The 15,147-nt window shown below is 45.9% G+C and overlaps 1 protein-coding gene across 2 annotated transcripts in view; it reads right to left on the bottom strand.

Moving 5' to 3' along the window:
• ADCY9 (adenylate cyclase 9) overlaps window positions 1-15,147 on the bottom strand; it is a 132,141-nt gene that overhangs the window by 27,807 nt on the left and 89,187 nt on the right. For both annotated transcript variants that reach the window (XM_082671129.1, XM_082671130.1), the window contains exons 3-5: window positions 6,405-6,509; window positions 4,692-4,909; window positions 31-133 (exon numbers count right to left, since the gene is read on the bottom strand). In XM_082671129.1, the coding sequence (XP_082527255.1) occupies window positions 31-133; window positions 4,692-4,909; window positions 6,405-6,509 (426 nt within the window). The remainder of the gene's footprint in view (window positions 1-30; window positions 134-4,691; window positions 4,910-6,404; window positions 6,510-15,147) is intronic.

The following is a 15,147-nucleotide window of genomic DNA, read 5'->3' as shown; positions in this document are numbered from 1 at the left end:
TCTTTGGTAAAATTATAAGGAGCCACGCACCTCTTCTTGATAGCTGGTCCTGTAGGCTTGTTCTAGCTCCTGATCCAGGAAGTTCAAGCTGAACTGATTAATGGGTGGCTTAAAAAAATAATCTTTCATCAGGCTAGAAGAGATAATAAATGCAATCAATCAACGTGCAGCACAATCGTTACATTTATTTTATCAGAAGATCAGTTACCTACTGAAACGCCATTTGTGAAGCATGTCACAAAAGCTGTACTAAAAGTCACCATACAATAGACATTGCTCAACTGCCCCTTTTAGAACATGTCTCTGGAAACTCCTTCATGCTTCTAGACATAATCCCATTTTAGGTTTCCCCTCCACAAAAGAATGCCCATTCACCATTAACGTAACACACATCATCAGAACCGTGCTTTTGAAAACATCTTCCTAACGTCCAGAATTAGAATAGAAGGAGGCAGCAGCTTTTTTGTTCTATAAAATGCTCCCTTCCAAAGGACCAGCAGATCCCTGTACTGAGCATACTTATGTTGATTTGGAGGCTTCCTTGCAAACATAATTCAGAACCGGCTGTCCTGTCACTCAGAGTACTGACAGTAATTACCATTGTCACTGCTAACAGGTTGTTATCACAAAATTGTGTTTATAGTTAGTGTAATTTTGGTGCTACTGTCACATATGCAGATTGCATGTGAAATGATAATGCTCAATGATTTTAATAGCAGAGAAATCAAGCCTGCTTTACGTGACTCTTTCATTCTTTTACGGACTGCTAGCAAACAGTCATATCCTTTTTATCCTGCAGAAAATTACTATAAATTTAAGGGAATGTTAGCATAATTTCAGAAGGCAAATGCAGCTGTGGGATGTCTCTCTCCCTCACATAATAACTACTAGAATTAAATCTGATGAAATTTGTAAAGAGCCTATCATGTGCCTGACACACAGTAGGGTTCACTGTAGTTCCTCCTTTCCCTGAAGCAGAGTGGGCTCTCTTTTTGTGCTAAGTGTGCAATACCTTACTGGGCTCTCAGACTTAGAAAAGAGAAAATTCTATCCCCTAATGTTGACCCCCTATCCTCCCCTCCACTTGGCAAGCATGGACAGAGGGAAAAACAACAAAGCAGCTATAAGAAGGAAATGTAATGGCTTCATTTTTGCAGTCAAGTGGCAGGATCCACACTATAAAATACACTGCCCATTTGAGATTAATATTGGGAGGTCCCACTTCTGGGAATGGAAATTAGCTCCTGTTAGATCAATCGTCTCTCAGATAACAACTATAAACCCTAAACAAAATATAAAAACAACTCCTGGAAGGCACTGGCAATTGACCAAAGCAGTAAGAAAATGGAGAAGAGCCACACTTGGAACAGGCTGAATTTCTTGTGTTTTTTTTTTTTTTTTTCTTTTTTTGCCTAAAGAGAGTCATTAGTCAGCACCACGTGTAAGATGGCTAAAACTCAGAAAAACTACAGTTTTACTGACCTGGAAAACCAGAAAATAGAGTTTAGCATGCCCACCAATGGAAAATGAGGTTGGACATTCCAGAGAGAGAGGACCAAAGAAGGGGGAGGCCCAAATTCTGCATACAGGCTCTGCTCGAATCTCTGGCTGACCCCTGAAATACACATGTGCATGGCAGACTACAAGCCTAATTAAGGCTGAAGGAATAGTGGCTGCCCACCTCAGGGGAGACAGAGTTTGGTGTTTGAGTTCAGATGAGTTAACTGTCTACTAAAACAAACAAAAAGTTGATATTCTTCAAAGGAATGTAACAGAATCCAGGTTTTCTAACCATTGTACGTAATGTGCACAATGCAATCCAAAATTACTAGACAAACAAGGAAACAGGAAACCATGATCCATCCTCAACAAAAAAGCAATCAATAGAGACCAACCTGAGATTACCAAGAGGTTGGAATTGGAGGTTGGGGTTTATAATGTATATGGATGTAATACATGTGAAAACTGTAACATAAGGAATGAGAAGAGAGTAATGTACCTAAACAATTGTAAGATTTCTACATTTAAAGTGAAATGATACAGGGACTTCCCTGGTGGCACAGTGGTTAAGATACTGCTTGCCAATTCAGGGACACGGGCTTGAGCCCTGGTCTGGGAAGATCCCACATGCCACATAGCAACTAAGCCCCTGCACCACAACTACTGAGCCTGCACTCTAGAGCCCACGAGCCACAACTACTGAGCCCTTGCACCACAACTACTGAAGCCCACATGCCTAGAACCCATGCTCCGCAACAAGAGAAGCCACCTCAATGAGAAGCCTGCACACCACAATGAAGAGTAGCCCCTGCTCACCACAACTAGAGAAAGCCTGCATACAGCAACGAAGACCCAATGCAACCAAAAATAAACAAATACATAAATTTATAAAAAGAAAAAAAGTGAAATGATGCAATATTAACTATAAGAAGACTATAAAAATATAAGACTGCCTAGAGCAACCATTAAAAGAAAAATAATGCAAAGAGGTATGGCTAAAAAGCAAATAAATATATTAAAATATAATAAAAAAGGCAGATATTGTCAGAATGATTTAAGGAGCAAGACCCAAAAGAGATGTATTTCAAATATAAAGACCCAGGTTATAATTTTTTAAAATGGAAAATGATGTAGCATGCAAACAGTAAGAATAAGAAGGCTAGAGTGACTATGTTAATATCCGATAAAGCAGTCTTCAAGACAGAGTATTACTGGGCACGAAGAGGGACACTTCAAAATGATAAAAGGATTATTTACCAGGAATATATAACACTCATAAATGTGTATGTACCTAAAAAAGAGCTTCAAAATACCTGAAACAAAAATTGTCAGGACTACAGAGAGACACAGACAATTCCACAACCACAGCTGGAGATTTTAACATCCCTATCTCAATAAGTGATAGAACAAGAGACAAAGAAGTCAGTAAAGAGACAGATGATCTGAACATTACTGCCAACCACGTGGGCCTAATTGAGGTTTATGGATCACAACATCCTGAGAATGCAGAATATGCATTCTTTTCAAACGCACATGGTATGTTTACCAAAACAGACCACATGTGAGACCACAGAACAAGTTTCAATAAATGTAAAAGGAATGAAGTCACATAGTGTATGCCTTTGACTACAATGACATTAAATCAAACATTAATAACTAACATATGTAAATACCGTTTTTCACTAAAAGGAGCCAGGGCTTTTGGAGAAACGGCTGATTCCTGAGCTGGGGCAGGGAAGATATAAAATGAGCCTGTTGTACTGGAAAGTAAGAAATCACTCAAAACAAATGAAGGAGCCGTGTCGAAAGGACACAGGAGCCAGCCTGAAGGCGGGCTCCCAAAGGCCAGATTCGGGACAACTAGAGCATCAAACTCTAATTAGGACAGTGATAAATGATGTCATGTTAAGTAAAACAGGACTCCATGAGGATTTATATGGATTTATAAATCTATAGATGGATAGATTAAGTAATAAGTGGGGAGGAGCTCTTCTTTACTGCAGAACGCCAAGCCCCAAATGATAAATGCAGAGTCAGCGCTGAAGCAGGAAAACTGCCATTTTGACCAACATAGTAAAGACTGTTTCAAACAAGAACCATCAATGGAGATTAAGTCTAGGGAAGCGTGGTGAGGAATGGGATCTTTACATGATCTGAAAGCATCTTCCCACAGATGGCCGACTAGTCACAGGGAGAAAATAAGTACAGACTGGAGAAGTTGGCAACACTCGCCCAGCTGATCAACATCACTACCCCTGATGAGGTCAAAGGGGGCACCACGGGCCTCTGGATCTGGTGCCTGAGAAGACACGTCACCTCCATGGGATCTGGACACACAAGCAGCCTGGACAGAATCATGAGGAGATGTCACACAAATCCAACTTCAGGAATATTTTATAAAAGAGCCAGGCCTGCATGTTTCAAAAATGTCAATGTCATGGAAGATCAAGAATGGCTGAGGAACTGCCTCAGATTTAAAGAATGAAGAGGCCTGACAACCGCATGGTGCAGCATGTGATTCTCTACCATGCTATGAGGGACACGTGGGACCACACAACAAAACCAGAATAGGAACCGCAGACTGGGTAAAACACCTCATCAGTGTTAAATTTCCTGAATTAGGTAGCTATGATCACGTGCAAGAACACCCCTGTTTTCAGGAAATACAGTTTTAAGGGGTAGAAAGCACAATGTATCTAACTTACTGTCAAATGGTTAAGAAAAATAAATAAATAAATTTCACAGGGAGAGCGAGAATAAAACAAGCAGAGTAAAATGTTAAAAGTTGGTAAATTGGGGCTTCCCTGGTGGCACAGTGGTTGAGAGTCCACCTGCCCATGCAGGGGACACAGGTTCATGCCCCGGTCTGGGAAGATCCCACATGCCGCGGAGCGGCTGGGCCCATGAGCCATGGCCGCTGAGCCTGCGCATCCGGAGCCTGTGCTCCGCAACGGGAGAGGCCACAACAGTGAGAGGCCCTCGTACCACACACACACACACACAAAGTTGGTAAATCGGGCAAAGGGTGTAAAGGGAATCTTTTGTATTATTCATGCCACTTTTCTGTAAGTTTCAAATTATTTCAAAATACACTGACAATAGAAGGCAAATGCGTGGGGGGTGAGGTGACTCAGAAAACGGGGAGCTTCTACCTGCAAATCTTCGCTTTAAGGCAGGTGGCTGCATCTTACCTGTCTTCCTTGATAACGTCAACAAAATGGGCATCCGTTTTCTCCCGGATGTTCTTGAACCTCAGCGGAAGGAGGGCTGACTGGTCCAAGCTCACACCTGCCCACCTTCCCTTCTCTTGTAAGATCTCGCACAGGGAGGTCTGACTGTTGGTGAGCTTCTCCTCCGGGGGAGGGCTTAGCAGTCCGTTTTGCGTTTTGGAACTGGGTCCTCCAGAAGCCTGTGTCAGGATAGGGAGTGGGGGCAGACACAGAGGCTGAAGCGTGGGATGCAGCAGCACTATCCCCCACAACGCGGCCATACCGGAGCACCCTGGACTGCGCCCTGCACACCACAACCTGCACCTTTGGATCTCTGCTCTAACCTGAGCCCTCTGCCTCTCTGCCGGTCTGCTTTTCCCCATTCCCCCTGGCTCCTCCAAACACACCTCCAGGCGCCCAGGACAGTGGTGACATGGGAAGAGCCGGTAAGGAGGTCAGGGGGAAGGCTGAGGCAGGAGTTGGGGAGGCTCGCAGAGTTTCCTGACCACAGAACCAGCATTCCAGGAGCCAGGAGGACTCGAAGGAAGTGCAGGGGCGGATCCAGGGAAAGGAAACCCAGAGCTGTAAGGGCTGCGGCTTAAGAAAGGGGGGTGACTGATTTGCATTTCTCTAATAATCAGTCACCCCAAGCAACCTAAATGTCCATTGACAGATGAATGGATAAAAAAGGTGTGGTACATATATACAATGGAATATTACTCAGCCATAAAAAGGAATGAAATTGGGTCATTTGTAGAGATGTAGATGGACCTAGAGTCTGTCATACAGAGTGAAGTAAGTCAGAAAGAGAAAAACAAATATCGTATATTAATACACATATGTGGAATCTAGAAAAATGGTACAGATGAACCTAGTTCCAGGACAAAAATAGAGACACAGACATAGAGAACAGACATGTGGACACAGTGGGGGAAGGGGAGGGTGGGATGCTTTGGGTTTTTAGGATTGACATATACACACTACCATGTGTAAAACAGATAGCTAGTGGGAACCTCCTGTATAGCACAGGGAGCTCAGCTTGGTGCTCTGTGATGACCTAGATGGGTGGGATGGGGCGATGGGAGGCGGGCTCAAGAGGGAGGGGATATATGTATACATACAGTTGATTCACTTCATTCTCCAGGAGAAACTAACACAACATTGTAAAACAACTGTACTCCAATTAAAAAAAAAGAAGGGGTGACTGGACACAAACGACGTGGAATGACCCAGCATCGTGCAGGTCCATGGGCCAACGACCCGAGGATGAGGATGACAGATCTGCGCCTCCCTGGAGAGTCGCCTGATTCAGAAGCTTGCTTGGAGGCTCCTGGGTCTGGTCTCCAGGCGAGACTTCTTTGCACTGCCCTTGCTGCTGGCCTAACCCAAGCCCTCCTCATGCCCCACCTTTCACCCTAAGGGTTCCCCTCTTCTCCTTCCACATCCACATCCCACCAGCCACTGAGTCCAGCTTCCAGCTCCACAGGTCTCACTGCCCGTCAGGGTATCCCATGCAGGTCAGCATCCATCCTGCTATTTATCGGTCTGTTCAAAACCCAGAGGACTCGAAGGTATGCAATGGTGTCACCCAAGAGGAGTTGCCCTTGGAACTGAGAAGCTGACCAGACAGGATGTCCCCTCAGGTGGGTGCACCAGGAGAGGCACTGACAGGGACTACAGCCCAGAGCAGGTTACCTTGGTGCTTTTCTTGGGCTCCTCCTGACAGCCATTCTGGACTGCTCCGCCTTCAGCGCCAGCTTCCAATTTGGGAGCAAACATGATTCTGCACGACGGGCAGGTCTACGAGAAAAACACAGACCGTAGGAGCTCACTCAGGCAACATGACCTCACTACGTGATTCAAACAAGTCAGCCGCTGTTGCAATTTGCTGTCACACAACAAATGGCGCAACCAAATGGAAGGCTTACCGAACCACTCAGGATGAGTTAAAAATGAACTCGCTGGGGCTTCCCTGGTGGTGCAGTGATTAAGAATCCGCCTGCCGACGCCGGGGACACAGGTTCGAGCCCTGGTCCATGAAGATTGCACATGCCATGGAGCAACTAAGCCTGTGCACCACAGCTACTGAGCCTGCGAGCCACAACTACTGAGCCCACGTGCCACAACTACTGAAGCCCGCGTGCCTAGAGCCCATGCTCTGCCACAAAGAGAAGCCACGGCAATGAGAAGCCCGCGCACTGCAATGAAGAGTAGCACCCACTTGCCACACTTAGAGAAAGCCCGCGCACAGCAACAAAGACCCGATGTAGCCAAAAAAAAAAAAAACTGGCAGCATGATAATGGAAAATAAACCACACAAAGACCTGTATGTGAATGTGCCCTAACAGCTTCTACTTTTTAGTACAAACAAATCAGATGTCCATCAGCTGATGAATGGATCAACAAAATGGGGTATATCTACAGAACGAAATATTACTCAGCTATCCAAAGGGATGAAGCACTGACAAACACGACAACGTGGATGAACCTTGAAAACTCATTCAGTGAAAGAAGCCAGACACAAAAGGTCACATATGGTGGGATTCCATCTGTATAAAATATCCACAAAAGGCGAATCCACAGCGACAGAAAGGAGATTAGTGGTTGCCAGTGGCGAGGGACACAAGGGCATGGGGAGTGACTCTAACCGGTGTGGGGTTTCTTTTTGGGGTGATGAAAACGTTCTGACCGTGGTGATGGTTGTACAACCTTTCGAACATACTAAAAACCACCAAATTATACACTCTAAAAGGGTGGATTATATCTCAATAAAGCTGTTGTTACACAAACTAGCTGCCAACCCACACTCAAACACTAAGCGAAGGTTCTCAAGCTCTCTGTGAAGGTGAGCTGTTCTCATACAGCAGGACAATCGGAGGGACGAGCTTACAGACCTAGTCCTTCTTATTCATTTGCGGGAATTAGCTGACCTAGAAGAGACAAGGCAAGACTCAACACTGTCACATATAGCACAACACAGGGAATACAGACAGTCGTTTACAATAACTACAAATGGAGCATAACCTTTAAAAATATACCATCACTATATTGTACTTCTGTAACTTATATAATATTGTACAGCAACTATACTTCAATTAAAAAAAAAAAGTACCCCCAGGGATAGTAGAAAGGGCAAGGCTTTCATTTCTCACAAACCAGGGTTCAAATCCTCGACTACTTACTGGTTTGGAGACCCCTGTTCAAATCCCTCACCTCGGTTCTCTCCTGTGTGAAATGAGAGTGAAAACACTTTTCTTGAAGACATATTGTAAGGATTTATGAATACGCAAGTAGAAAGCCTAGCATTGCTCCTGGCGCTCAGTGTATCCTTAATAAATGTACTCTTATTCTTAATATGATCTGGTAATCTAGGAACCAACCACCACTGAGATAGCAACTGACAGCATCCAGGGGAAAAGACAGACTTATTAGGCTTCAAAAGCAATTTCCTAGCGTAAGAATCGTTAAGCACTGGAATACACTGTAGGAGGCTAGATATTATTTCAGAAATTTTAAATAATAAAATTTAAATAAAATAAATGTCACTTAGTGCCTTAGGGCAAGGATATAACCCAGATCACATCCTAAGTTAGATTTCAGGCCTGTACTGTATTCAATAAAAGAAATAAAGATTCTAAAGAGTTGTGTAATTTGGGAATCTGATGCAATGCACCCATTAAATTCGAATGCTCGTATTCATTCAAGAAGTGAAAATATACATGCCAAAAGAGCTGGCCAAATCAGGGAGTATCATGTCCGAGCAAACAGCAGTACCTAGGTAAAATCTGCTTGTAGCTCAGAAAAAATTGGCATTATTAACAGGGGCAAGATGCTCTAATTGTCAATGGCATACAGTAAAATTATTTTAAAGCACCTCTTGGTATTGACTGAGTTAAGCTTCAGAACGTGTTGCCAATGGGGCCAATGATCTCAAATGGAAAAAAAAAATCCACTACCACACACATGAAGTGACCCCCACAGCCCCAGAAAAAAGTGTGTGCGTCCACGTGACAGGCCAGCAAGATTCCCAAGGTCTTCCCTAGCAGGTGTGTGTGTGTGTGTGTGTGTGTGTGTGTGTGTAAATGGCTTTGGTGGTGGTAGTGGTGGCAGGCTTGCTTCTCTAGGGGAACACAGCCTTTTCAGGGGCCAACTGATGGCCCAAGGGTAGGATGGATACAGCCTGGAGCGGCAGGGGGGTGTGGAGGGTTGAGACCCTCTAAGCCAAACCCTTAGGCTCCAGGGACTGTCTGTCACCAATCTTGTAAAGACACGATGGAATAGTGAACAGATTCTCTGACCACTTTTCTTTTCTTTTTTTTAGTCTTTATTTATTTATTTAATTTTATTTTTGGCTGTGTTGGATCTTCATTGCTGCACACAAGCTTTCTCTAGTTGCGGTGAACAGGAGCTTACTCTTCGTTGCGGTGTGCGGGCTTCTCATTGAGGTGGCTTCTCTTGTTGCGGAGCACAGGCTCTAGGCGCATGGGCTTCAGTAGTTGTGGCACGTGGGCTCAGTAGTTGTGGTTCACGGGCCCTAGAGCGCAGGCTCAGTAGTTGAAGTGCACGGCCTTAGTTGCTGCGCAGCATGTGAGATCTTCCCGAACCAGGGCTCGAACCGGTGACCCCTGCATTGGCAGGTGGATTCTTAACCACTGCGCCACCAAGGAAGCCCTCTCTGAGCACTTTTCAAACGTTAAGTCTAGAGAACAAGTGTAACACAGTGATTAAAGGCACTGGCTTTGAAATCAGACTGTCACGGACTGAATCCTGGTTCTACCACATAATAGTATGGGAATCTCTCTGAGCCTCAGTTTCCTCCTTTGTTAAATGGGATTGAATCATAAGGGCAGAATGAGGAGACACATGTAAGGCCAGTCAGAGGTATTTTAGATCAGCTCTAATCCCAAGGCACTGACCTCCTAGAATGCTGAACTGAGAAGGATGACGAGGCCACGTCCTAGCCCCGAGGGAGGGGACCCATGGGGGCTGGCGATGTCTGCCGTGGGTGAGGGCTTGCGTGTGTGAGCGTGCGTGCGTTGACCACACTTGGCTCCACACACGCCTGTAGTGTTGGGGAGTGCTCAGTAAACACTGGTCCTTAACACTGAAACATCTGGTCCCTATTCTCTCGGGTTCTGAAGCCAGTGCATACAATCATTTAAAGTCCTTGATCACAGACTGGACAGCCACCGGGCGTCTGCTCTTGCCCAGCCCTGTGTTTTCAGGCATCTCTTGGCATCAGCTTGCTCCTAAGTATCTTCCTCTCCTCAAGTACACCTGATGCACTTGAAGAACAGGCCATCTGCTTCTTAGGAATTCCTCACGGTGTGCTGGCTTTGCATCTGGATGATGTTTCAAGCTTCTAGAGCCACAAATATGCAAAAGTGACTCTCAAACCTATCGGACACCAGAGAGCATACACCTGCTGCAAAGGAGTCCCTGGACAGGAGTCAAGGCCACCCCAGTCAGCCACTGCATCCCCTCTCTGAAAGGTCTTGGCTGTGAAGGAAGGGGTGGGAGGGCCAGTGGGGACTGGGATTGCCCGTGGGGACCGGGCTGTCTCAGGGGGCCGGGGGCAGGGCTCTTTACAGATGGGCAGCTCAAGGCCACACCGTTGGCAAACAGAGGCTGCAGGGCCTGTACCCCATTCTAATGCATGTCCCGCAGAGCTGCCCACAAAAGAACCTCAGGGAGCAAGGACGTGTGTTGTCGGAGCCGGGATGCTCACAACTGTCTAGGAGACTGTGCTCAGGGAGCTCCGGGGCTCACCGGGGTCACATGTCAAGTGTAGAGCAGGATCCGTGAGTGGGACTCCTAATGGTCTGAATGGTGCTCACTCCGCACACTCACAGCAGCTTCATCCAGGGAGTGGGGACTGGGGGTTGGGGAGGATGCCAGCTGTGGACCCAGGCCCCCCTGTGGCAGGGTGGTTCCTGCAGCACAGGGACCCAGCAGCAGATCATTTCATTGTACTGTGAAGATGTGGCTCTTTGTCATTCTGTTTCTTCCTCAGCTACTTTCCTTTTCTGGGGGAAACTGTACTGATTCTAACTTAAAAACAAATGAAACAAAAATCTTAGAGAAATCTGTCTGCCCTGATGGAAACTTTCTCATATCTCGACATTCCTTCGATCTGTAGGGGGAGCCTCTTGTGCTCCACGGGGGTCCCGCCAAGCAACGGTGGGACGGTGGGTGGGTTTGTCCACCCCCTCCCCCCAGCAACTTTCCTTTAACTATTTTCCAGCTTCGTTTTAATCCGGTTAAAACGTCTCACATACTGGTTTTTGTCAAGCAGATACCTCTGTGAAATGTTTGCCAACCTATTAAAGGCCCGTCTCTCCCTCTGAGCAGCTGCTGTCATCTCAGACCCCAAAAAGCCTTTACCAGGAAGAGGGGTTTAGATTCTGGGGACGCTGGGGGACACGCCCAAACTGAGCAACTGACTTGTAGGGCAGCCCCTCTGCAGGCACAGTGGGTCAAAGCTACTGTTCTAATGATAGTGGCTGCCACGATGTGGAAATGCCTCAGTGCCCAGGACGTGCCAACGAACACTGTCAGGTCCTTATCCACGCCATGCCCACGGTCTCACGCACCTGATCTCCATTAACCTCATATCGACGCTGCAAGGCAGAAGTGACTGTCAACAGCGAGGGTCAGACTGTGGGGTTCCTGGCCCCTGACCACCATGCAGCCTCTCTCTGGCCTCCTTTCCTGGCACAAAGAGGACCCAGGAATAATCCTGGCACTCTGATCTCCTCTGCCTTGTTCCCCTGAAGTGACCCAAGCAGTTATGGTCACCTCCTGGTTCCTTTAAGTGGCACCACTGGACACCGGCACCAAGGGGAGCTTCACCAAGACCAGCTAAGGTCTCCAGGACAGAGGACTCTCCGAGCCAAGGAGTGTGCTGGCTGTTGCCTGGGAAACCCGAGATCCCCTGGAGAACAGCCAGGAGCAAACTCTTCATCTTCCCAGATTACCCGCGCTTGCTCCCATCTCGGATGTGGGCTCTGGAGGGAAGATTATAACGATTTCTCTAACACGCTTGGGTGCCTTTGCATTTGTTTTTAACACATTTCAACACATACACCCTATATCCTCTTCAGAATACATGACACTGAGCTATAAAATAGTTTTTTCTTCAAGGCTATTTCTCTTCACAAGATAAATCACTTCTAAGCCAACAGCTGTCCTTTTTTCATAACTGTCAAGGGAGGGAGCAGGGAAACCTCTTTTCTGAGAAACGAGGAGGAAACAACATCAGAAAAGTCCTGCTTTGTCTGGTCAGTCTGCTGAACATAACTACTGAGCGAGCTGTCCTCAGACCAGGAAGAACATCCCTTGCTTCCCAAACTTGAAACCCAGGTTGAACATGGCAGACAGGAGCATGTAGCCAGAGCACATATAACCTACTGAGGCCCATTCTGAGTTCTAAGCTCTTTCCTGTATTACTTTGTTTAGTCCTCACAAGCACCTAGGAAACAGACGTTGTGAGTAGCCCATTTTACATAAGAGGGAACTGAGGCATAGAGTGAAGGGACTGGCCCAGAGTCACAGTTAGAGAATGGCAGGGGGACAACGCCCTTGACCCCAACCACACATGTGACATCTCTGCGTGAACAGGGACAGCCAGCTGTGTGGGGCAGAGGTCGCCCTGGCTGTGACCTGCCACGGGCAGGCCAGGCACCCACCCCAAGCTAGCGGATCGGCACAGGCATTCACACTCCCAAATAGATGATTTCTGCTAACAAAATCTTAGAGAAAAGTAGAAGCCGGATATTAGAGGAAAATAGGAACGGTAATTATTACAGAAAAAGAAAGGCATCCAGAAGCGATAAGAACAGAAAAGTGGACAGCCTGCGAATACTGGAGGCAAAACAACAAACAAAACACACACCTGTAAAAACCAGGCGCAAAATCTCTAAGCCACAGAGTGTAGAACCACTGAAACCTCAGATTCCTGAGCCCTAAGCGACCTAAGTGAGTTTAATAATCGAGGCTGATAAGGCAAGAAAAGTGTCACCGTGGGGTGGTAAAGTGCCATCAGAAAGTCAAAGGAAGAAGATATTTGGTATTTGGGAAATTTATTTCATGTGCAGTACTTTACTACCTGATGATGCCAATTAAATGAGCTGGACTAACCTTTCCACTTCAATTCACACGTAATATATAACAATAACAAGCATATTTATATTACATAAAAATAATATAAACATAATATTGTATACATATGTATTAAAATGTTTTATTTTGAAACAAGTTTAGACTTAAACAGAGTGGGAAAGACAGTTCAGATAGTCCCCATACGTCCATCCCAGCTTCCCCTAACATTACTTAGCATCTTATATGAACCGTGGTCCAGTTACCAAAACTAAGAGATTAACACTGGCACGGTACTATTAACCACGCTGCAGATTTTACTCAGATGTCCTTTTCCTGTTCCGGGATCCCATGCACATTTAGTCTCCTCCAGTCTGGGACATTTTTGAAGTGTCCTGGTTAGGTATTTTGTAAAATGTCCTTGAATTTGGATTTGTCTAATGTTTTCTCACGAGATGACTGAGGTTTAGGATTTGAGGGAAGAAACCCACAGAGGCGATATGCCCTTCTCTGCACGTAACACGGGGTAGAGGGTGGTACATGATACCGCTGGTTTTCTTAATTGTGATGCTAACCATCAGCATTTGGTGAAGGTGGGCTCTGCTAGGTTTTCCACTGTCGAGTTACTATTCTTCCCTTTCTTTATTTTTTGGCTGTGCCGCATGGCTTGTGGGATCTCAGTTCCCCAACCAGGGGTTGAACCCTGGGCCATGGCAGTATAAGCCCGGAATCCTAACCACCAGGGAACTTCCTAACTATTCTTCCTTTTAAAATGAATAAATATCTAAGGGGAGATGCTTGGAGGCTATGCAAATGTCCTGTTTCTCCTTAAACTTCTACCTGCTGATTTTAGAATTCAGTGATGGATCTTGCCTGTAGCACTTATTACTGTGATGCTCTAAAGGTGATTTTTCTTTCCCTCACTCCTTCTACAATCTATTAGCTGGAATTCTTCTCTAAGGAAGAGTTGTCAATTTATATGTGATGTGCTTCCTCCTAATTGAAGGAAACACACACACCTCTCAAAATACAGACACAACTTGAAAAGTCCTTTTTAAAAAAACTTACTTTACATCCACATTTCAGAGCCAGCCTTCAGATTACTATTTACTTATTTGTGTTGCAGCTTTATGGAGATATAATTCACGTACCATGCAACTCACTATCTAAAGTCTATGATTCAGGGCTTCCCTGGTGGTGCAGTGGTTGAGAGTCCACCTGCCGATGCAGAGGACACGGGTTCATGCCCCAGTCCAGGAAGATCCCACATGCCGCGGAGCGGCTGGGCCCATGAGCCATGGCCGCTGAGCCTGCGCGTCCGGAGCCCGTGCTCCGCAACGGGAGAGGCCACAGCAATGAGAGGCACACGTACCGCAAAAAAAAAAGTAAAAAAAAAATAAATAAAGTCTACAATTCAATAGTTTTTGGTATAGTCACAGAATTGTGCAACCGTCAACCATCATCACTATCAACTCAGACAACTATTTACAATAAATACTTAATATCTAAACTACACACGCACAGAGAGAGAGAGAGAGAGAGAAATCTATTACTTTTTCCATCTATAATAAAGTAAAAGGCCCCCTCACTTCCTCAAACTGAACTGACTAAGCCTATTCATAATGATTTTACATACAAATAACAAGGAGATAACAGAAGTGATCATTTTCTTAGAATCATTTAACAAGCCATAGGGACTGTCACAGAAGCGTGTTCCTAGGGCAAGTGACCTCAAAGGGAAAGTATAACCCTTGTGAGACAGGACAGGCCCTCTCTGAATCCCCCCACGTGGGTGCATCCACTTTATCAGCCTCATTACCAATTGTAAACAGGGAGAAACACCCCATGAGCACATGCCCTGGGTTCTGAATAAGGGTTTAAGGCAAACTCACGAAGACCAGTCAAGCAGGTGCATCCCAGGAAGGTCTTTCAGGGATGACATAAGATGCTCTCACAGCTCATGTGGCTCAATGATTAGGAATGGATGTGATAAAACACCATCCACATCTTTGGTTTGCACTTCTTTGCTCTTTGCAAACACGTCAGCCTGGCTATTTTTATTGGCATGCACAGTATCCCTCCATCCGTCACCCACAGGTTCATGATAAATGAGCAGCAGACACCACAGCAGGGCTGGGGCCACACAAAACAGGTTGCACGTGTGCCGTGGCTACATCCCTTACAGCAACGATTAGCTGCAACAACTGAAGGACCCCCTTCAGCTCAGAGCAAACAGGGACCTTCCCGAGAGACTCAGTGACTCCTTGTGGGCGAACCAAACAGCGCCTCCGCCTGCTCCTGTCCTCCCTGCTCCTTCTGCGGTCAGCATCCACCACTCGGT

This window comes from Grampus griseus (genome assembly GCF_964374135.1).
Source record: "Grampus griseus genome assembly, chromosome: 14".
NCBI lineage: Eukaryota > Metazoa > Chordata > Mammalia > Artiodactyla > Delphinidae > Grampus > Grampus griseus.
This window is presented reverse-complemented; position numbering and strand designations above follow the sequence as displayed.